The sequence below is a fragment of the Sylvia atricapilla genome, chromosome 3 (assembly GCF_009819655.1).
Source record: "Sylvia atricapilla isolate bSylAtr1 chromosome 3, bSylAtr1.pri, whole genome shotgun sequence".
Classification (NCBI taxonomy): domain Eukaryota; kingdom Metazoa; phylum Chordata; class Aves; order Passeriformes; family Sylviidae; genus Sylvia; species Sylvia atricapilla.
Genome location: NC_089142.1, coordinates 67,777,002 through 67,801,180, shown reverse-complemented (window position 1 = coordinate 67,801,180; position 24,179 = coordinate 67,777,002). Strand labels below are relative to the sequence as shown.

The 24,179-nt window shown below is 36.3% G+C and overlaps 1 protein-coding gene across 1 annotated transcript in view; it reads left to right on the top strand.

Moving 5' to 3' along the window:
- FMN2 (formin 2) overlaps positions 1-24,179 on the top strand; it is a 151,215-nt gene that overhangs the window by 54,258 nt on the left and 72,778 nt on the right. The window contains 1 exon segment of the mRNA XM_066314421.1: positions 9,111-9,198. Coding sequence (XP_066170518.1) covers positions 9,111-9,198 — 88 coding nt within the window.

Below are 24,179 nucleotides of genomic sequence, written 5' to 3'. Positions count from 1 at the left end.
CACTGTTTACCTCTTTAACTTAAAGAGAGCTGAAGGACACACAGTGATTATGAATAAACATCAGATGTGAATTTTAATATTAAATATTTATTTTTCTTGCATTGCCATAAATTTAGGTGTGTTGTCAGTTAATTAAAAAAAAATGAGCAACAGCTATATTAAAATGTCTAACTGTTCTTAACTTCCTTGAAAAGAACAAGATTTTTCTGACAGAAATTTCCACACAGAACTTTAGGGCAATCAAAGTAGTTGCTGTACCTAGGACAAACATTCCTGTGAGCCACCTTAATTCACAGAAGAGAACTCTATTCCTCTTCCTCTGATAATCCAACAAATGTACTTCCCTAAAAAAAAAAATTGCCTAATAGGGAAGTCTGGCTTGTGGAATTGTAGTACCTGGGGAGAAAAGATTGACTAAACAGATAAACAGGCATTCATTAGAACTATGGTTAGAGCTATCATTTACTGCAGATGTCGAAGTTAAATACTCGTGTGAGAATCCAGTTAGGGCTTTTCAGAGTATTGCCATAGGACAATTGAAATAGAACAGCTTCACAAATATATTCCACGTACACCCTCTCAGCAATTTGGAATGCAGGACTTCATTTTTAGAATTCTCTTAATTTACACTGCAGTAAACACTTGGGTAATGAAGTTTACTCATGTTTAGGAGAAGAAACAGTTATTTGGGGAAAGCACAGCTGTAATTCCACAAGTATTTTTTTTACAGGGAGCACCAAGTGCTGTTTAAGTGGTTACTGACTTACATGGCTTCTATGATAGTTATGGGTGTTGTAAAGATCTAACAAATGGTGTTTCTGTAGTGATTTTTACAGGGACCTGCTATGCAAAGCAGATGTGTTTTGTCACCTGTTGAACTATGAAGAAGCACTGTGCAGAACAGAACCTAGACCCTCACTCTGCTGTATACCAGAAAAGCTCTTGTCTGGCAATTGGTTTTGCTTCTTGTGTTGATGTGCAGGGTCTGTTGAGTGAATGTATTGCTTAGAGGGTTTGGAAGTAAAGTACTGGCTACACTGGAAATAGTAGTCATGAAAAAATGTACAGATAACTTTCAAATGTATAAAGTATTTGGTACTCTGTATAAACATATGATTTTAATGAAACTGTTTTTACTGCAAGCTAAAATAAAAATGTATTTTTGCACAGGGCAGAAGAGAGAATTCTAGCTAATCTGTAGAGAGATTTGATAGTTTGGGGATGTTTTAGCGGGTGAAAGATTAATGATTTTGAAGTATGCTGCTGTTCTGCACACAGGGCTTTCATTCTCTAAGCCAAAGTGTATACATATGTTTGTTGTCTATGTAGATACACATGCATGATATAATTATTTTTGAATAGTGAGCACTTTTTAAGTGGTAAAATTATTCTTATTGCTCTGGGTTGATTGCGGAGTTTTTTGTTAATTTATGAGTTAATTTCACCCTACCCAACTATTGGTTGTAATTGTTTTCTCAGCATGATCATCTGCAAGTAATACAATATAAATCTCTAACACTTTAAAAAAAATCAATATTACACCTAGCATTGAATGAAGGCTGCATTAAAATCCATTCCAGAACTTTAAAGAAAGAATGAAGTGTCATTATTTATTTGTGAATGCAGCTGATATTATTTTTACCACCTCTTATTTGGTGCTATGGCAAAAACTGTGATTTATTTTGCTCTGTTAATGCATATATATCAAATCCTCAGCTGCTGTAAATGTGTGCAGGCTCACTCAAAGAGAATGCCTACTAAATCTTCAAAGAAAGTACTTTATAGGCTATATTGTAGGTGGGGCAGCCATTGCTACCTATTAAAGTGGTCTGACTTTCATTAGAAATCTCTGTTATAGCATTGCCAAAACTTAGCTCTTTAGACTGCATGTTTTGTTGGGTTGACTTTTTTCCCCCCAATTTGTGTCTCTTTCATTTCGCCAGTGTTAAGAAAGGAAACAAGGTCTGTTTCTGCTCATGTCCACATAGTTTCATAGACTTGAATTATGGAGAAATTTTATTATATATATATTTTTTGTTGTATAGTGTCTCGAATTTTGACGCTCTACAGGTTAGAGGTCTGTTCCTGTTTCTTAGGAGGGACCCCAGGTATAATCCTGAAGATTTTTTTTCTGACTTTTCACTGGTAATTTGGAAAACTGGAGCCAAGAGGAGGGAGACAAAGGAAAATTAAGAAAAGTAACCAGGGAAGGAGTGAATAACTGAGGAGATCTGACAGCTGAAAATACAGAGCTGTGATTCTGTGTCACCTCTTAATCTGTCTGAAAGTAATTTCACTCAGAAACTTTTTGTGAGACTGGAGTGTTTTTAATCTGGATGATCCTTTAAACCAAATTATCAATTTCATCAAACCTGTGCTGTTTGACCCAAGCAGAGGGTAAAACTCTTGTCTCTTGTTCAGCTGTGCCATGTAGTTACAATACTAGTTTTGATTATGTGCCTGGGTAGTCTTTTTCATCGAACCCTTTCCACAGCTCGTGTCATCTGCATGGAATGAGCAGTCCATAATGACTACTTATTAAATTAAGCTGTTACCTGTGTCAAAAATTGCTTCATAGCAGATGTTGCAGCACTTAAAACTTGAATTAATTAGTAAAGCAGGAAGAAAATGGTCTCATTATTAAGGCCACGTACTTAAGAATGATTATAAATGCAATATTAAGAATGTAATTGCATGGCAAACATTGGCCAGTTTCCACTGAATGGGTTCAGTGGAAAAATAGTACCAATCAGAAAACCTTGATATCAGTCAGCATAATAAGGATTTAGAATGGACTGAGCTGACCTGCATAGGTTGCTTTCCTAAGTTTTGAACCATCATTTTAGAAACTTTACTGGTAGTCCTCTAACTGTAGTTTTGGAAAACATTATTGACATAACTGCAATGAATTTTTCTATCACAGACCAGGTGCTTATAATCTGTCATGTAAATTAAAAAAATGTTAAAGATTTTCTTATGTCGAAAGTCCACTATGAATCTATTGACATTGAGATTTTAAACACTGTTTCCACCCCAGGATAGAAATAGTAAGCTGCTAAAATTTAATTTGGTTTCAAAAGCCTTAGGTGCATAAAAGATTTATCAATGAAACAGTTTAGATTATGATTTCAGGATATTTTAATTTTAAGTTGGACATAAGCGGTGGGAAGAGAATACTTCTGGAAATAAAATGCCACTCCAGTCTTTAGAGTACTTAGAGAGTGGTTCTTGTTTTTAGTAAAGGACATTTTATTATTGCTCATCTTCCTGTTGAGGAACACAATGCTTCTCTAACTTAACTAGTTTCTACCTGACTTAAAGCAATCTAAGTATTTTTTCACCTAATGTCATAAATTATTAATATTAACTGGGGCAGCAATCTCTTAGTAAAGTATTACTCCTACGGTAATAGTTTTATGATGTTAATGTCAAACAGTGTCGATTTAGTGCTAAAACAGCACAAAAGGACATGAATTGTTTCTCATCCATATTGGTAAAAGCTTTATTTATGAAATAACACAACAGGGTAATAGAGAAAATGTATGAAAAGTCAATAATATGTTTCATTGCTACCCTCAAGCATAAAGTTTCAGACATGACTGCTTGACTTCACTAATTTGCATAACATGTCAATAACTTGCATCTAAAATTATATGAGAAAGAGGAAGATATAGATTATGGAATTCTTTAGTGGGTAAAGAAACTAGCTTGTTTCCAGAGGGGATTTTCCATTTTGGTTAGGATAAGAGACAGAGAGCTGCTGAAAATTATGCTTTTGTTATTGATGCTGTGTGAGTTCAGTTAAATCATTACTTCCTGTCAGCATGGATACATTGTTGAACAGCTGGGACTGGATGTTGGTTTTGGGGAGTTTGGGGTTTGTTTTTTTTTAGATATTAAGAAAAAGTTTTTGATCTCCTACACAAAAGTGACCACACTACCTGTAGTAGTCTCTGTTTCCATTCTCACAATTGCCGTTACTAGCCAGAAGTTACTTCTGAATTTATCTTCATAAAAAGGCAAACAAAAGGTTAAATAACAGCACACATAAACTCACCCCCCGCCCCCCCCCCCCCCCGTAAGAGTATATTATACCTATAAGAAGGGTATACATGGGAAAGATATGATGTATGCAGTTCTGTGATTGCCCATTTTACAATTAGAACACCCTTGAATCTGCAGAAAAGTCTTGTCACAATGCCTGGTGAGAAGGTGACTGCATTACTGCCCTCATCCTGTTCCTTAACATTTTATTTGGAACTTCGTTTTTCTGCCTCTTCCCTGCCACATGTATGAGCAATAGGTCTTTGTAAAGTAGGATTTCCTGCATGTGACTTTGTGTAATGTACAGTAGTTTTTTCTTAACCAGTGAAAACTTTGGGATAATTTTTCTAAATGCTCAAAATCAGAAACAGAAAGCAAGAATCATTGAAAAAATTCCATGCATTAACTAAATATTATTCTGAGGGAAAGGAGTCTTCATATTTTTTGCTTAGGGGTTCTCATCAAACATGTGTCTTGCATTACCTTTCGACTAAATATCTCTTTGACTGTTTTTGCTTGTGTTAAACAATCAGGAACAAATTTGGCATGTAGTTTGTTTGCTGCTCAACAATGAGGACCACTCAACAATTAGAAAGTTTGTCCTAGACTTCAGGCTGCAGATAACATCTCTAGCTTCCCTTTTTATTTATTTTTTAAAATTTGTTTAAAGCAGAGTTCCAGAATCCAGACTAAAAAGGAGCTGTGTATTGTGTCTGAGGCTTTAGATCTTATAGAGATTGGATTTATCGAACTTTTGTTGTTCTGCCTTTAAATGGCGTCACTTGTCTGTAGCCTGTAGGCCCAGACTATGCAGCTGATTTATTTTATTGTTTTACTTTTAAATGTGGGAATTGCTTCAGGCATTTATGCTAATATTCATATTTTCTGAATTAGTGTTGTATTGTTACTTCCATTCTATTGGAGGAAACTCTAGTATTCATGCAACTGACTGAAATGGGAATGAACTGCATAACAGAGATTTGTATAAAAGTTGACATAAACCCTACATTTTAAATAAAACTTAGAGAAAGTTGGTAGCTGCGATGTGAAACTGCTTTATCTATTGCTGTTCTGCACCCATTCACCTGACAGTCATGCTCCTTGTCACCCTTTTGATATCATCATGGTTCAGAATTTTGGCAGCAAAGATAACTTATTCTTCATGTGGACAGTGGTTTTATTGTTTTGTTTTGCTTCTAATCACTGTCAAGATGTGGCACTCAGCAATCAACTATTCTGTCTATCAGCTCATTTTCAGAAAAGTAGCTTTTTTTTCCTGGTAACTTTTAAGCCAGGATTTGAAAGGACCTACTAGGTCACTAAGTTTGGTCCTGCTTCCTGGACAGGAATCATGTTCTAGCATGCATGACAACAGCATAGTTAATTGTTTCTTTTTTTTTTCCCTCCAGTGTTGATCCCTTTGTTGTGTCTGTAAGCCTGATCTTAGCAGCTCTCTGAGCTTTAGAATTCTGATGGAAGATAGAAACTGATTTCACAATCTGAAACAAATATAACAGTACTTGGGTGATGAATTAGAAGTGGGAGATTACCAAGAACAGACTCCAACTCATCCCTGTACTTTGGGCCTCCAAGAGGGAACAGGGTAGTTCTCCTTCCTTTGGAAGGGTCAAGTTGGTTCTAGGTAGATTCACACCTGAATGCAGTTGTAATTTTTTTTTTCTTTTTAATGTGGAAGAACACATCACAAAGCTATTTTACTCTCAATTTTCTTCTTTGGTTTTGTTTTACTCTGGGGTAAGATAGTATCCTGCATCAGTTCCATTTCTACTCCATTTTTGCAGAATCTGAGGGACAGGAAATCTACAAGCTTACTTCATATAAGCTCTTGAATCTTGTGTGAATATTGTTGTTTTCTGATAGTATTTTTGCAATGAGTTTGCATTTGATTTTTAATTCACTTTCTCAGCTTTGGGTTGGTTTTCTAGTTCAAAATAAAGACAGTAAAGGACTTCCACAATATGCTGACACCAGCAAGTTAGTTATGCTGCTAATGCATTTCAGACTTGAGCAATAATGATAGGAGCTGAAATCAACAGTTCCCCCAACATCCTCTTTTACCAAATTCATTCTTTTCAATGTTGTTGGAATACACAACTTTAGGGTGAAGTGTTCGAACTTTTTTTTTTAATGTAGCATACTGTGTTGTTTCTTTTGTTGCTCTGCCTTTCCTGCAAGTATAGTTTGGTAGCAACTTCAGTTGAAGAAATTCTGTTCTCTTTGAAATATTGTACTCTTTTGTACTCAGTTGTTTTGTTTTGTTTTTTTTTTAATAGAATGCAAGATACTTGTTTGGTTGCTATTATAGATTGCAACTTAATAGATTAGAAAGATTTGGTCTATACCTTGCTGCCCAAGATCTACTTTATTTTGCTACCCTTTTGTAGCTGCAAAGAAATAAATTGGTAACAGCTTCTCTTTATAAGAAGAAAATTTCATATTGACCCAGCTTTATCTCAGTTCTAGGCTTGAAAGAAATTTTTGTTCCACTTAAAAAAATATTTAGAGTGATTATAGCCCATTAGAAGACTTGTGCAGGTTATCCTAATTGTATTTTTCTGAATTACATTAGTTTTACATTTAAATTCAGAAAAATCTTACTATCCTATCTTATTTCAGTCCTTTTCACTTCAGTTTTAAATTCCTAATAGTATATTAAATGTATTAAAAGTTACATAGGAATTTCTTGGTAATTTTTGACAGGTGATTTCAATAGCCCTGCCTTGAATTTAGGTCTTTAATCTTGTAAACATCAGTTATGACATACTTGTATTCCAATGTTAAAATTTTCAGTTAATGAGCAGTATTTTTGCTGTTGAGGCATCTCAACCCAAAAGGGAAGGGAATATACACGTGTGCAGATGCTCATGGTCAAAAAGGAATGACAAAAGTCAGGAGGTCCGTAAAAGCTTACAAAGTTTTATTAGTAAATTATACATTGTCATGAAAATGGATGTTATTCCTGTATTTTCCAGTATAAGCATACTGTGGTGGGGTTTGGATAAAGAGATAGAGTGAGAAAAATCGGAGAGAGGGAGGGAAAAAAGATCACCACTCCTTGCTCCAGTGTAAATCTAGATAATGAGATGTTCAGAGTCCTGGTCTAGATAATGAGATGTTCAGAGTCCTGGAGCATGTATACCTTAGCTATATGGGGGTACATATTTATAGATAAGTTTTCACTACCTTGGAGATAAGTTTCTTGCTTTTTATGCAGATCAGTTATCATGCACAGTTCATTCCTCTGCACCTTTCTGAAAATGGGTTGGAGGGCTTTGGGGGGTCTCTGGTGTCTTGATTCCCCCTCCACTGGGTTGACTTTTGGTCAACAATCCTTTTTCTTACCCTCATTCCTGCATGTGCACTGTACCATGCTGTGCATATGTCCAGGAGCCAGACCAAGGATTTCTGTCCCAGAAAATTGCTGCCCTGCCCCTTAGGCACCCTTCTCCAGCCACATCCTGTTACTTCTCACAGCATGTTATTACCAAGGATCCTTGGTTGGCCATACAGTGATCTGGATGCTCATACTTGAGACACAGACATTAGTCTTCAGGGCTTCTACGGCTGTATTTTCACTCCACTGCAGCTAGTTTGGCATCTGTGAGAACAGGGGGATCAAATATCTTCATAATCAATGGTTATGAAGTTTTAAGAAGGGAAAAAATAAAATTGAACACTTGGGCAGCCAACCACATCCTCAGAAAACCTATACTGTAAGTACAGTGAGTTTCTCAAATTTCCTTTCCTAAGTAGATCCAGTGGCAGAGTTCAGGGTCAGGTTTTCCTTCTCTTCTTCTGTTCAAACATCAGTGTACAGACCTGTATCTGAAAATGTAAGTGAATCAAAGTTGGCAATGAACGAGGGAATCACAGGGCAAACATCTGGGTATTTTTTTTGATTTTTAAAATGTGAATTGGATCATGAAATTCTTTACTCTGGATAACTTTATTCTACTTTTTCTAATCTCTTTTCAATTAATTAATTTCTAAATAATTTTCCCAGTGTGGCTGTAGATAATACAGCCTCTTGGTGCTACAACTGTAGCAGTGTAACTTAAAAAAATATGTATATGCTTCCTGACATGAACTAACAGTTTTAATTGTTCTGTCTTTTCTTTTTTCCTCCAAATGACTCACAAAGGTTTTCATCAGTGCATTTACTACAGTGTAAAACTCAACAACCTATGTAAATATTAACCTTCTTCTTATATGCAGTGGTTGAATCCTGGCTTTGAAAATTATTTCATCTAGAATCATGTAGTTTTACAGATAAGAGTCCTTTTCTGGCATTCCTTGTTTCTCCTAACAATGATGTAAAATTTACACCATCAAGTTGAATTCAAACAACTTAGGGCCCTATGTAAGATGGTCTGTGAATTACGTGCTGCTTTTATTCTTGCAGGACCAACCTGTATGAAAGTCTTTGATTTTTGATGAAGTCACTGATTTTAACCCCCCAAAGCAAGTAATTTTGATGGCTTGATTTTGGATTTTTTTTTCTATTTTGAAAACAAAAAAGTTTTCTGACCTTTTATAATCCTTAAAGTGATCAAAGAAAACCCCAATGTGTACGTGATTATTTTGATTTTAAAATAAAATTCATATTGGCGCCTACTACGTCAAACATTCAAATAAAATACAAATTCTCACAGCTTTAACTTACATCAAAGATGGAAATCATTGTGTGGTTTTGGAAACCAAAGCAATTCCAAGATAGACACAGTTGGAATTTTTTTATTTGACAGCATGTTTCATACACTTAGTAACATCAGTGTGAAGTAAAGTGTGCATCCTAATGAAGAAGGAAGACTAGGGGAACCTTTATGATGTGACTCTTTTAGGATTAAATTCAACTAGGTGACAAAGTTACATGCACTTGTAATGGATTTATACAGCAGAAGTAAACTTTAAAAATAATAAATTCGCTCATTTTTGGATATGTATATACATTAAAAAGAACTGTTTCTTGAATATGTCATTAGTAATGCAAAATGTCTTGTACATTATCCTCCATAATATAATAATACTTCTGTTTCTTTTGGCAGGTTGTCAAGTTGTTAAGTAACAAAAGATCTCAAGCTGTTGGAATATTAATGTCTAGCCTTCATTTAGACATGAAGGACATTCAGCATGGTAAGTGAAATAACTATTGATTATTCTCAGATCACATAATTAATTATCTGGAAATGCTAAATATTTGTATCATTTGATATAAAAAATAAATTAATGTGACGCCTTTTTTGCACTATTTTTTTCTGAAAATAGCTTGTTCTGGCATTTATATTCCCCTTTCAGCATCAGCTGTATAAGTGGTATATAATATAGACACTTTGATTTTTGGTCTTTTTAAGGAAAAAAGAATGATGTTTTGTTTATTTTAGTTCAGATAACCTTGGGACATATCCAGAAAAGTGAATTATAATGTTTAATTTATTTGTTTTATAAAATAGTTCCTATATTTGGGTTAGCACAAACTGTGGTGTTCTTTCATCTTCAACAGCATTTTTTCCAAAGTGAGGTCTTTTAGGGGAGTGTAATACTTTTCACATTTATGCTAAGAGACAGTAGTGCAAAAAGGTGAAAAGTGGAATTGCATTTACATTCATAGCATCCCTTATGTTTCCCAAAGGCATTGGATAGATTTGAAGCAGATTGAATTAGCCTGTGAAGTGCCAGCCTATCTATTAAATAAATGTGGTTTCAAGTATAACACAGACTTCATAAATCACAAAAACATCTTGTGAACTTTCTAGGCTACATATTTACAGCCATGCATTCAGTTTACTATGAGTTGCTTATTTTGCACAATTATTCATAAATAGAACAAATTTGAGAGCACTCTGTCATCTAGTGAGTAACTTGTAATCACAGTTTTAGGGTTTTATTAAATTGTTTTGATGGTTACTAGACTTCCTCAAGCTGAAGAGCTTAAGATGGTAGTCATAGAGCAAGGCGCCAGTACTGGCGCCAAGAAGTACTTGGTATTTCCAAAGCTGGCAGATGTAGTTCAGTTAAGTCATAGAGCAAAATCTGAAAACAATGATATGGTCCTTTCCTTCAGTCAAATATTCAACTTGGTTTCAGTTAATAATGAGAACCTTATGAAAAAAGGAGTCCGCCTAACATCTGTGTCTGTGGTAAAGCCAACACAAGTTCATTGAAAATTTGCTTGCTTAACATGCAACACTAACAATAACATGGCATGAATGTCAGTAGTTGAAGGGGTCAAACAATATTATTCTTAACCTTTATCCTATTACAATATTAAGCACACATGATCATCTAAAAGCTGTGTGCAGATTTTGTATATTCCTCTTTCAATAGCTGTTTTCTAAAACTAAGAATATTTGCAAAAGGGAATTTATTAGTTCTTTTATTCCCTTGCTGTGCAGAAGTGATTGAACAAACATAAGAACTTTTTTCTGGTGGGGGAATTTGTGAAAATAGTTGGTGCTAGAAGTTTTTGTGGGTTGGTGGTGGTTTTTTTTTTTTTTTTTTTTTTTTTTTTTTTTTTTTTTTTTTTTTTTTTTTTTGGTTTTTTTTTTTTGTTTTGTTTTGTTTTTTTTTTATGACCATTAAAAAGGCATGGAGAAAATGTGGTGAGAAGCAAGAAATAAATTTACATGGTGGGGGCAACAAAAATAGAGATATTGCCAAGAAGTATTTCTGGCATCAGTCACTCCATGCAGAGGTCTCTGAGTGATCTAACCATAGAGCCCATGCACAAATTATAGAATCACAACCCCAAGTATTTAACTTCGGCTTTATTACATTGTTAATTCCTAATTAAAAATAAAGGTTTAACATATTTTTGAGTGTTATAACATTTTGGGTTTTCTGCTGCAATTTGAACATACTAACAAGAACGTGTTAACAAAAGTACCTGCATTAACAGAAATAGTTGATGCATTTGCATTTTTATACATGAATATTAAATTTGTATGACAATGAATACAGTAAAAAACGTGATCAGTGTTTCTTGTCCCCTGGCCCAGGGTTTTAGTAGTGGTCTTGTGGTTTTTCCATGTTTGACATACACTGACATGTAAATTTACACATATCTCAGTACAATACAAGCAATTGTTTTCCATAAATAAGGAATGCAGTCAAATGAAACTTTTCCTCACATTCATCCTGACAATTTTGGTACCAGCCAACTTATAGCTTTCTCGTAAATATTCCCTATAATATATATATATATATATATATATATATATATATATATATATATATATATATATATATATATATATGAAATAAATATTTTATATTATAAAATATAACACATATTTTTAGGATGCACTGTTCTTACAAGTCACAGAAATGTAATTTTTATTTTACTGGCCTCAGAAAGCCACCTAGAAGGAGAGAGAAACTTTCAGTGCTGAGTGAGATACTGTTTCTTGTTTTGCGTGCTACTTACTGTGTTGTATTTTTCTGGTGCCTTTGGAAAACATTGAAGTTCTACATGAACAGAAGGGAAAACAATTATGCTGAGTACTAATCCACCTAATAAACTTAGGATTTCAAGTTTTAAATCATATTGTGTTTAGACAAAGACCTTAAAATAGCTTGAGATATGGTTAAATGTTGTATCTAATATCTTGTAAAATTTTTGTTCTTTGGTTGGTGTTTCTGATGTAGTTTTATTTGCTTTTTAAGATACGAAATATTAATGAAATACTGTCTGCGAGAATATTGTCTGCATATTTCATCAGGTGTGGCATTTAATAGAAGATCTCAGTATATTGTAATATATCTTAAATAGATTTCTTTTATTATATGGTTGTTAAGTCTCTGCTTGTAGAATTGCATTTGTCTGCTTCCAACTTTGGAAATAGGTTTAGTAAGAAAAATGCCCAGAGCCTGTCTGATTTTGAAGTATTTTTACAGTGTGGAAGGAGTAGTTGTAATAATCAGAGCACATTTGTACTGAACTTTAGAGTGTCTTTCTAGTAGTGCTTCGAAAGTTTGCTAGGTTAATTTTTGTTGTTGTGGGGATTTTTTTAGTAGATTCTAATTGCTAACAGAACTCACATCTACTTTATGCAGACCAGGCACTTGTTGTTAAAGTATTTCTTAAACACTTTAAGAAATGTGGGTCTCTTTGGTTGCAGTGCCCTTTCTCTGTATATTAGCACAAAAATGAGTACTCGTGGTTTCTCTGATTTCACGCAAGGTCTTACTGATGCCTGGGGTTTTTTGCAATCATCTATCAACTATGCAAAACACTTTATCCAGGCATTTTGCTTGCTTTTATATTTTCACTATACCGCAAATATCCTTTACCCGGTATTATGTTCCCACTGGAAATATTGCTATATTTGGCTGCATGATGTGGCCAAAACTTGAGAAATGCCAAACAAGCACTTCTTACCTCTTTTTCCTTTATAATTCAGATTTTCTTCCTAGAGAAAAGACTTGGGGTTTAACATTAATATTATGAGGGGTTTTCCTAACATTTCAGAGATGCAAAATGTGCTCAGATTAGGGATACAAGAAGATTCTGGTGTAACTGCATAGAGTAACCTATGATGAACATCCTACATATTAAAATATAATTGCACATTAAGCCTGTGTCTGCATTTAGGAACTGTGTCTTGTAAATAAGGCATCTTTGTTCAAGTTGTCTGTCAGCACTTGAAATATAACAACTGTTTGAAAATGTAGCCATGGTACAGATAATAAGTTTGTCAGCGCCTTTTCCAGTCTCCTTGTTAAAGAAACAGTGTATCTTTCTCTGTGTTTACAACTGTAATAAGTGCTGTAAGAATAGCAAGAAGTTTTCCTCTGTGTGTATAAAAATAGAAGGAAAAATTAAACTGAAGATGTCAGCCAGGAAAAAAGGCAAATTTGGTATTTTGTGCAGCTAATTATTAAATTTATTACACAGTGAGATTTTAATCTAGGATTTATTTCATATATGGAAATTATTCCTTAGCACATGAAAATTGTCTTAATTCTAAGCATGCCTTGTAAATGTTGAAATTAAAAGCTTCTCAAAAATGGCATATGCAGATCTTTGTCTTTTGAAGTTGTCTGTTATCTTTTCCAATTCATTAAGTTTCTCTCAACCGGGTTTGTCACACCAGGGATTGTGTTGCTATAATACTCTTAACTATTTTTCTGTAAAATTTTGCATAGCACCTTGTGTTTGCCCTGGTCTGTTGGAAGTAGTCTGGAGATTTCTGCCTCTGAATTTTGGATGACTTCTCATTTTCCTCATTTAATAAGTCATTTTTCCCCCTCTCTGAGACACTAGTAGTCTTCAGAATTTGAGGAAACTCTGATATCTGCAAGGGGGAAAAGAAATGGAAGGCCAAGACATTGTCTATTACAGGCCTCAAAAAAGAACAGGAAATAGGAAAAATAATTCCAGAAAAGGCAGTAAGATTCACCTAACAGCTGGTAAAAACCAACCTTGTAATCTGGACTAGAGCTTATTTTACTGGAAGGTTTATCTGCAGCAGAGTTTGTTCTGCTAACAGCAGTACAAGTTTGAACAACAAACATATCTTCTGCCCTGAATTTAAGACAGATGTGCAGGAAGTGAACATACTTTAAATGTTAGTAAGAAAAAGAAATGTTTATTCTTTAGTATTTGACTTTTAGTGACAAAAGAACAAGAGAAAGTCTTGGGTTTGTTTTCTTACTTGACCACTCATGCTGACATGTAGAAATGATGAGCAAGGAGAGACTTTGTCAATGGTTTAAATAAATTATTTCAATAGAGAAGGATGATAAAATGTGCCTCACACTGCATTATTTCAATGCTCTGAGCAGGAATTATTCATGTATTGAACTATCACGTAGTCTGGATCCAAGAGATGCTCTAAATGGAAAGCAATCAGGAAAGAATGACTGAACATCTGGAAAATTAGACTCAGGATTAGTTTATTTTACGGAGCCCAGGGGTGATCTGAGCATAATTTGTCCTGACAACAATGAGTGTGCAGAAGCACAATCATTTGAAATTTAGAGTACCCATTCTTCACAAATATATCAGTACCTTCCTAAAAGACATGTTACTGATTGAACAAGTTATGAGGACAGAACAATACATGATTGGATCAAGTTATCCGGCCACGGTTACACTAGAAAGTGTAAGTAAACCTGCTGCCCTGTTATTTCTGTCCCTTTAAGTTATGGGGGGAAATGTTTGCTGTAGGAAGATATGCAGACCTCTTTTCTGTTAGGTGACAAGTCTGTATTTCTTTAATAAATTAATGATAAGTAAAGGGATTGTAATCAGTGCAGGTTAATTACAAAGTCTGAAACTTAACCTGTTACTTCTGGTGTGGATAATTGAAATTCTTTAAATGTGTCTCTTTTTTCCTAATCAAATATTGTCCATGCAAACACCCCAAACCCAAAAAGATTATGGTTTAAACTTCCCCTCTGATAGCCCTTCCAACACCTATTTAGATTCTTCAGAGACACACCCAAGTAAAGATCGGTTTGATTCGGCAGTTTTTCGTCTCAGGTACTAGCACTTCCTCAAAACTTCACACCATAATGCTGAGTCTTACTGTTTCTTCTTGACTTTATGCTACCATATTCATTACATTCTGCCTGCTGTTAGATTGTATTCTTACCTGTTTTATTTGCTTATAATTACTTTATAAGCTCCTATTGGGAAATTATTGGGAAGGGAAATAATGGAATACAAAATTACTTCTATAGAATACAGGCTAGAGTTAAATTAGAGTGTCACATATATGTATTGCTTTGATGCTGATGTTATTATGCCCACAGTGTTCTGCATTGAGCATTGATTTTGGAGCCCTTGTCTGGCCACTCCTGTCAGACACAGTTAGGGAGGAAGGACAACAAAAGTCCTTGGAGAGAGGTGGAAGTCCTTGGAGTTTCCAGTGGAGTTTCCAATGGATGTGGCATAAACCCCTGAGCTTTGGGTGAAGGTCCTGAAAGCCAGTCTTGAGAATTTAAACCATGCCTCTAGTCCTCTTTCTATCCTCTAAGATTTTCTGAAACTTAGTTTACAGTGACAAGAGGTCAATAAAGCAATAGCAACAGTTGTTAATGGAAAAATACCACTTCAATTCTAATTTTCTTTTCATATATGTACAATACATCAAGATAATGAAGGACAGAAGTATTAGTATGAACAAGAAAGGAACTGAATACTTAAGGTCATCTCTTTGCAATTTACAGAATTATACAATTTTTTTTTCAGTAATGCAAAATGCATTTTAAATAATGTAAGTTTAGGGTTTAAAATGAGGAAAATAATATTGAGTTTTCTTCACAATATTGGAATCAGCAGAGACTAATTACTGCCACATTGTACAGTTTGGATAATTAAAGATTTTTGTTGTTGTTAAGAACATATGAATGTAATTTAATAGAGACGTTTTGTAAGAAAATGTAACTGCATTGTCTGTCTGTTGTTTCAGTTGAAACCATGGGGTTTTTCTTGCAAGTCTGATCTAACTTTGAAAGTCAGAGAAAAGTTTCAGGAACATTCTTTTCTCCCAAAAGAAAAAAAAAAAGAAAAAAAAAAAAGAAGAAAAAAAAAAGTACTGTTATTTCTCATTTGTGTACTCACTCAGAAAAGGGATGATTACAAAATCATCCTTAGCATAAAAGCAACAAAACGTGTGCTATTAGTACTAGTACCATGTAAAAATTTGGTGACAGGAGGGAGAAAAAAAGCACTTTGTGTCTTATAGCAGAAGTATTTTCCACAGTTATTTGGTCATACACTGGTCTTATACATTGCTGAACTGCATAGGGGTTCCAGCATTATTAAAATTAAGAAATTCCTATTAATTAAGAACTTCTAACAATACAGTTACATATTTTTTCATTAAATCAAAAGGTTTGAAAGAGAAGGATGTTTGCCACAGCAGTTTGTGATTTTTCTGTGTTTGTTAGATTTGAATACATTTATACATAGAAATAAACTTGCATTCAAAAATTAATGTCACTTATATGTATATATCTACTAACAATTTAAATATAAGATAGTTAAAATAGGGATTTACTATCATTGCAAGAAAACAGGTAAAACTTTTTTTTTTCACATTCAGTGTACCTATAACTGTATTTTATCAGTCTTTTTTTAAAATATCAATTAAAACTATACGTTATAGTTGACCAAGTGGAGATCTACCTAGCTTTGTACCTGGCCTTTGTAGGTAATCATAATATAAAAAGCCAAGCTGACTGCTCATTATGTAATTTTTGCAGGTCTCTTATTGCAGTGGTTCACTTCAAACTGAAAAGTTTATTTGGAACAGCTTTCATGCATGTTATCTGTTCTTTTGATTTTTCCTTGTCACCAGTCTACAGTCCATGATTCTTTCTTCTCTTTGCCTATGAGGTGACTGACTAGCTCTGCATACTGCTTTCAAGGTTTTTGTGCACCATATGCCTGTGCCAAGATGTCACATCATCTTCTTCCAGGCTCTGTTTTTTCTGTATTGTTGCTGATATTTTGTTTGCCTTTCACTGCTGCTAATTTTTGGGCTTATGTTTTCAGGGAACTATGAAAAAAGAAATCTGTGTCTTTTTTCTTGCTACTGGGGGTAGCACTTGCTAATTTTGTATGCGTCACAGCACTTTTACAGTCTCGATTCTTTTTTTTCCCATCTACTTTGCATGTATTGACACTGAATATTTGAGAAATCCTTTTATATGTTTGTGGTCAGCTTTTAAGTGGTGTTACTATCTGAGAACATTGACGCCTCATGTTCAGTAAACAGAACAGTAACCTTTAGAGGTCCTAGTAAGGCTTCTTTGCAGCAAATTTCTACTTTGAAAACTAATCATTCATTTTGGTAATTGATTTTCTGGGGTTTTGAGCAGGTTTTGTTTTTTTTTTTGGTTTGTTGGTTTGGGTGCTTCTAATCCAAGATGCTTCCTCTTATACCACGACAGTATAATTTTTTTCTGAAACCTTAGATAAGGATAGTGAGGAGCCTTTTGCAAATTCAATATTAACCTGATCATTCTTACCTGGGTCTTTGCGGACGCTCCATTTAAGCAGCACTACTAAATTTGTTGCTCGTGAATGCCTACTACAAATTGTGTTACCTTGCTTTCTCATTACATTGGTTTAGCTGTATGTTCTTTAAAGAAACTGCTCTTCTGTACAATGCACAGGCATTTCCCAGGCAAAAAATCAGAATAACTGATTTGTAGTTTCCAGTACCATCTGAGGAATCCTCTTAAAATTTTTATTTGTATGTTCTGAAGCTTGTTCAATTTGAGACAATGCCCAAAACATATCACTTGAGAAGTACAAAACTCATCTGAGAACTGCTTTGACCTTTTCTGCGGTTGTGAATCCTTACACAAATACTTTGTTTAACCTTTTCTGATTTTCTTTCTTTTGTGCTCTTTTTACAGCCAGATTATCTGCATGCCCAGCTGTTTCCTGTCAGGCTTCGTACATGTGATGTGTTTGAAAGCAGTTTTATTACTAGCTTTATGCATTTGGCAAGTTAGGTTTAGACCTTTTTGTTCTTGTACAATTTACATTGAACTTCCAAGACTTTGTTTTTTGTTTTCTTTGGCTGATTTCCCCTTTTGAAGAGTATCTTTTATTTACAGGTGTCCCCATGCTATTATCCTTAATCATATATGTGATTTTGAGGAGTAGGAATATTAGGGATGTAAAATGACAAGGGAGGGAAAAGGGTGCACTTAAATTTACCAGTTGACTTATTTTCTCTGTGGCTCTAATGAAGTGTCTTCAAGCTTTCTTCTGACCCTCAACCTTTATTTAGGCTTTCAACTATCCTCTCATTTTAAGCTAATTTCTGGTTGTAAAAGCTAAACTTATGGTGTTACTCCTAAAAAATGTTATTCCCTCATCCTATGGAGAAATTTTGTTAAAGGCTGGTTTGGTGTCTCCAACTGCTTCGTACTTTATTCAGAAGTACATCAAGTGTCACTTCACCTCTTTTGGTAAATCAGCGTAGCTGCTTTGAGTAATAACTCTGATGCTGTAAAATTTAGATCGAAATGATGCCTGAAGCAATATGGCTTACAGATTAAACCTTATGCTAGAATGTTTTCTATGAGGCATACCGGCTTACACATAAATAGTGAAATACAGTGTAGGAGTCATTATTAAGATGATTGTTGAGTGGTCTATAATAGCGCACTTGTGTTCTTCCGATTTAGGCGTGAACTTCCTCCACAGGGAATGCGGTAAATCTTTTACACCCAATTGCTTTATCTTACCCGGCTAATGCTCCCTTCAGTATTCGCTGCCTCTCTTCTGCTGTAACTCTTTAGGGCGCCACGTACAGCCTTCCACTGTTAGAGTCGCGCTGATCATCGTTCTCCTGTCCCACTAGGAACAGCCATTACGTCCACCGGTCAATGCAAATCTTCCCTTTGCAGATGTTAGATGACTCTAGGGACACACCCCATTCTGGCCTTTTCCCGCCGCTTACCTGGGCCGCCCTGCCCGGCCTCCCTGGCTCTCGCCCGTCCGCGCTCCTCCCCGGGCGGGGCGGTCACACCTCGCTGCTGCGGCCGGCCCGGCATCGCCGCCTGCCCGGCATCGCCGCCTGCCCGGCCGGGCCCGGGCCGGTCCCTGCTAAGGCAGCAGGTGGCAACAGCGGCCCGCGCTGCCGCCGGGAGCCCCGCCGCCCTTCGCGGGAGCCCCGCCGCCCTTCGCGGGAGCCCCGCCGCCCTTGCCGGGAGCCCCGCCGCCCTTGCCGGGAGCCCCGCCGCCCTTGCCGGGAGCCCCGCCGCCCTTGCCGGGAGCCCCGCCGCCCTTGCCGGGAGCCCCGCCGCCCTTGCCGGGAGCCCCGCCGCCCTTGCCGGGAGCCCCGCCGCCCTTGCCGGGAGCCCCGCCGCCCTTGCCGGGAGCCCCGCCGCCCTTGCCGGGAGCCCCGCCGCCCTTGCCGGGAGCCCCGCCGCCCTTGCCGGGAGCCCCGCCGCCCTTGCCGGGAGCCCCGCCGCCCTTGCCGGGAGCCCCGCCGCCCTTGCCGGGAGCCCCGCCGCCCTTGCCGGGAGCCCCCGGCCCGGCCGAGCGGAGCCGTGTCCCAGCCCCCGGGAGGCGCCCGGCCGGGCACGGCGCTCGACCTGCGGCTCCGCACGGCGCTGCGACTCGGCGCGGTCCTCAGGCAGGGAAAGTAGCTCCTTTAAACGGTAGCGCCGAGTGTAAGGAAGAGAAAGCATGATGCGAAAATGGTAGAGCGGCTTGTTCGCTGTGTCCATGCATCATCCATGGTAGGGGAGGGTAAGATGGAGTGCGGGGAAATTACGGTGTTGTCCCAGTGCCCGCTGGTCCCCTGCAGCAGTCAGGGTGTTGGTGTTCCTGTACCTGTCACTTTATGAGGTACCGGGATTTCTCCTACTTAGTGCTTTCTCGTCTTTCTCCTGTTTTGTTGTCCAAAGGCAATTAAAGAGCAGGTTAATTTCTGTTGTTCTGCTGTTTCACGTGAAACTTCCCCAAGCAATGGGTGTTAAGTTCTGTTTCAGTATAATGTGTTTTCTGTTTTTAGTAAAGCTGCAGTTGCTTTTGCTACCTAGACACAAAATATTGGCTCCGTGTTATTGAACTGAAACAATATCGACTGCCTTCCATAATCTTAAAGTCCTCAGTAGGCCAAAGCTGGTCCTGATACTGTAATAAATATACATATGTGGTTCCAAATGACTTTTAGGGCTTTTTTTCTTTTAATGTATGTACTTTGGTTTTCTGTGTACACGGGCATTTGGGTTTGTTATCCTAGCCTTTATTTCCTTGAATTAATACCAGCTTTTGAGAAACGTTTTGGAGTGTGAAATAAGACGGAACTTAAACCATATACAGGCATCCATCTGCACTCAGCTATCACAGTATTGTGATTTGAATTAGTAAATCTGTGTAATCTGTCATGTACCTAGCCAAAAATCTTTTTGCATTATTTTCATAATCCCGCCACACTTAGAACGTGGTGTCACAAGATCATTACATCATTTTCTTAGCATCTGCAGCTCCTTAGTACTCTAACTTCAGAATATTTGGTGAAAGGCTTAACGTGCCTTAATACGATGAAATCCCTGGTGTGTTTATCCAGACATCATATGGGCCAGACATGTAGAATACTAGGCAACATCTAATGTGCTCTCTGTTTTGCCAAAAATAATTTTTTTATTTGATTTGAAGAATAAATTGAGAGTATGTATTTTTTTTTTCAGTGAGATAGTACCACCCTTTGACAAGGAAAGAGAAATTTGGATTTGAGAAGGAACCTCTCAAATGTTTTGGTTTTGTAATTCTTGACCAAGAAAATGTGCATTTTGTGTTGTGGCTAAAACAGTTGCTTGTACAGCAATTATAGGCAAATGAGGACCTGCTTTGCATAATGTTTGAAACCCTGTACATTTCCATGCAGTGTTTCTTAACTAATTCTGCTAGTGTGGATGCTGATGTCACACACAACTGGCTAGCTGAAACCATAAGCAGGGAAAGCTTGTTTCTGAGTGATAATAGGTGTCATGGCCAAAACAACTTGCAATACTTTGTTGTAAATCATCAAACAGTAACAACATTCCATGCAGTCTGTGTAAAATAATTTAAGCTTGGTGATGTTACAGAAGACTGATAGGTAATTTCAGAGGGACCTAGCAAAGGGCAGACATGCAGCTCAAGTCTAGGTTTTTAGAAAGAGCATTCTAAGCATTTAGTCTTGCTGCTAAATAAGGCAAGTTATGTAATATTGCCTGCTAATTTCTTCCTCAGGCTATTAGTCTGTATAAATATCAGCATTTTAGCAGTATAAATGATCTCGAGTTCCAGCTGAAATTCTGACCCTTCAGCCTTTTGCTTTCTTTGAAGTTGCTGAAAGTTTTGCAGTTGGCTTTGGTGAGTCTAGGATTTCATAGAAATACTTTAAGTGATGGAGAAGTCAACATATCCCATGAAACATTGTTCAAAAGGTTGATTTCCCTCACTTTTAGCACTTTAAATATGCTTTCCATAGTGATTTTGCCAGATTAATTTGCAGGTACCCTTTATTCTTTCATGCTTTTGGTCTGCGAAATTACAGAGCTGTCTGCTTTCAGGTATCTTGTCATGCAGGTATGTAATCATGTAGCTTCTTAACTTTCTTTGTGTAAGTTAAATAGATGAAGCAGTGCAATAGAAAGACAAGTTCTTGAGGTTATTCTGTTATCTCCTTTATTGGTCTTTTTGATACTACATTGATTCTAGCTCTACTCCAAAAATTGCTTTAACTTCTAGCCACTTAAGAGTTTTAGATTAGTCATAGATCATAATTACAAAGAGTGTAATCAAATCAGTTCTTTGGGTGTGTTTTGGCCTGCTGAGCAAAGAACAGCATTCCCATTAGTGTTGCCACCTGGATTTCATTGAGGATTAATTACTATTTTTAATATACTTCATTTCAATGTTGATAAAGATATTTGCAGTAAGCTGAGAGCAGCGTCCTATGAAAGCCTAAAATACGCTCTCCTTTGTTGTAGTGTTTCAAGAGTGATTACATTTTCAGATCTGTGAGCTGGGCAGTTTTAGCTCATTTAGTGTTGACTGATAATTTAATGTAGGTATTCTAAATTGCCAACTGGGCACACCAGGAGCTCCATTAACTATGCACTAACTATGGGTAAATTGAGAGAAAAAAGCTAAGATCCCAAGTTAGCTGCTTACTGCAGAGAATCTATTATTTGGAAAAATGTGTGTCAGGTATCTGCCCTGATAACTTTGTCAAATACAGCAGTTCACTACTGGATGGTTCCAGATAAATTTCTTCTTCTTCCTCCTTCTCCTGCACTTTAACTTTATAATTTATAATGAGCTGCCTAAAGCAAGAAATAAAAAGCTTGTCTCTTTGCTTATGGGTTTGCTCAGAGTTAAACATGACTGCTTAGTGTGAGGTATTCTAATAGAAATAGGTTAGGTGGGATTAAATCAAAAGCCAGTAAATTTGAATTAAAAAAAAAAATCCACACAATTCAAAGTCTCAAATAGTTTGAAGCCTGAACCCTCATTTGTATTCCAGATATGTCTTGCTAATGTCTCCCAGTTGCACAGTCATTGGTACAATTAGCTTGGAACTCCTGGTCTTAATGCCACTGAAATCAAGATTGAAAGGCATTACAGCCTGTATGGGTTTAAAAGAAATGTTTAACACACAGGAAACCCAAATTTTATATCACCTGAATCATGAATTTAAAGCTACAAATCATATCTGTTTTCAAACAGATTGATGCACAATGCCAGACCTACTACATGTATGCTTTTGCAGCAGATGTATTTGTACAGTTTGTTTTTATAATGTGCACTGTAAATACACACTGACACATAAACATCCTCAAAATATATTCCTCAGATATCATGTTCTAATAGTCTGCCCCCAAAAAAATTATACTTGACAGATATGACAAGTTTTCCTTTGAGAACATCTAAATGAAATGCCTGTGGCATGCTGTAGTACCTTAACCAGAAATTGAAAGAGCTTAGTACTCTTAGAATTGATACTGAAATAAAATCCAAGGGATTTGGAGTTTTGGGGGGTTTTTAGCGGCAATTATATTTCTGTAACAGAATTTTTTACACATAAAATATACCTATATGCCAGTATTAATTTTGTATTTAAATCTTGTTCTTGAAAGACTTTAAAAATACAATTAAGGGTCAGGAAGTTCACCTAGAGATCAACTCCCTATTGTAATCATAAAGCACAAATATATTTTTTTAAACTTATTTAAATATGTCTTATATAATTTGCATTTGTGTACTATGTTAAGCTTTAAGTAGCGTTTTGGGAGTAATCATAGTAATCCTTTTCAGTTTGTTGAAAATCTTGAATCCTGCCACTCAGTCTGGCACTTCAAATTCACTCCCCGATGACCAGCCCCTGGCAGGTTCATTGGGACTGTTTGCTCCTCTGTGCACTGTAGTTTAAAATACGCATAATCTGGTAAAATGCCAGTCTTTTCTCAACCTTCCTATATCCCACACCCATGTTTTTTTCACCTGCCAAATTCAAACAAATCTTATCTAAACAATTAAGATAAGCATTGAAGTACTCTCTATAGTCAAATCAGCAAACCTCTCAAAGCCAGAACTGAAATACAATCTCTCTAAATTAAACAGTCTACAATGGCAATCATGTTTGTATTTAAACATTTTATTCTGAAAGGATTACAGCATTGCTCTCCACTTTTTTTTTTCCTGCCTAGACAAGAAGGCGACATACTGAGTCAAACAAAATATATTTCTTCTCTATGAGCTGAACTTGCACACTTTTTGTAAACAAACTGTATAGGTGTATGAAGTTTGACTTCGCATAATCAGTAACTGCTGTCCTTAACAAAGTAGGCACTTGTTTGAAATGTATGTAATGTAACTGTTTATATTAACTGTGTACATCTATATAAAATCTGGTGGTATTTTGTTGTATGTGTGAATATGTATTTACTTGTATATAGAAAACCTCTATTGATGCAGGTTTTTTATGTTACAAAACAGGACAACTGTCTAAAAGTTGTCTGAAAGTTGAATTATGTTTATAAGAGAAAAATCATGCCAAAGATTAATTCCTTTTAATGAAGTCTACTTTTGTTACTTCATATTTTGCAAAACATATTCATGCATAATTGATTCTTATTTTGTTGCTCCCTAGAAATGAGTGCGTGTTCTTGAAGGTATTTAAAATTCTTAAGTAATTTTAAAACAGTCTGAAGCAACAGCTCAACTTAATCCATGGCTTCTGCTTGGAAATTTTGTTTACTGTTCTGGTTTCTTACACAGCTTTAAATCAAAGTGAATTACTGCCACAGTAAAAGTGTGTGCAAGCAATTCTAAGTGGTGTCTTGCCTCTGATCCATGCTGTATGTACCTGTGTTGAAGCTCCAGTCTCCCTTGTGCTTTGTGCACTTTAACATTGTCAGGATAAAAACTCTGAGTATTTCTTAATAGACAATTATATCACAAAGTTACTGAGGGCAAGAAGGTAAGTAATAATATGAAGTTTTTAATTTATGCTAACTTGCTAAATTAATTTATGCTAACTGCACTAATCAGTGCAGCCATACCTCACCTACCTACCAATTTGCAGTGGGAGTGGGGTATGCAAATTATGTTTAAGAATTCTTTTCTTTCACTTATTTTCTGAGGATCTTTA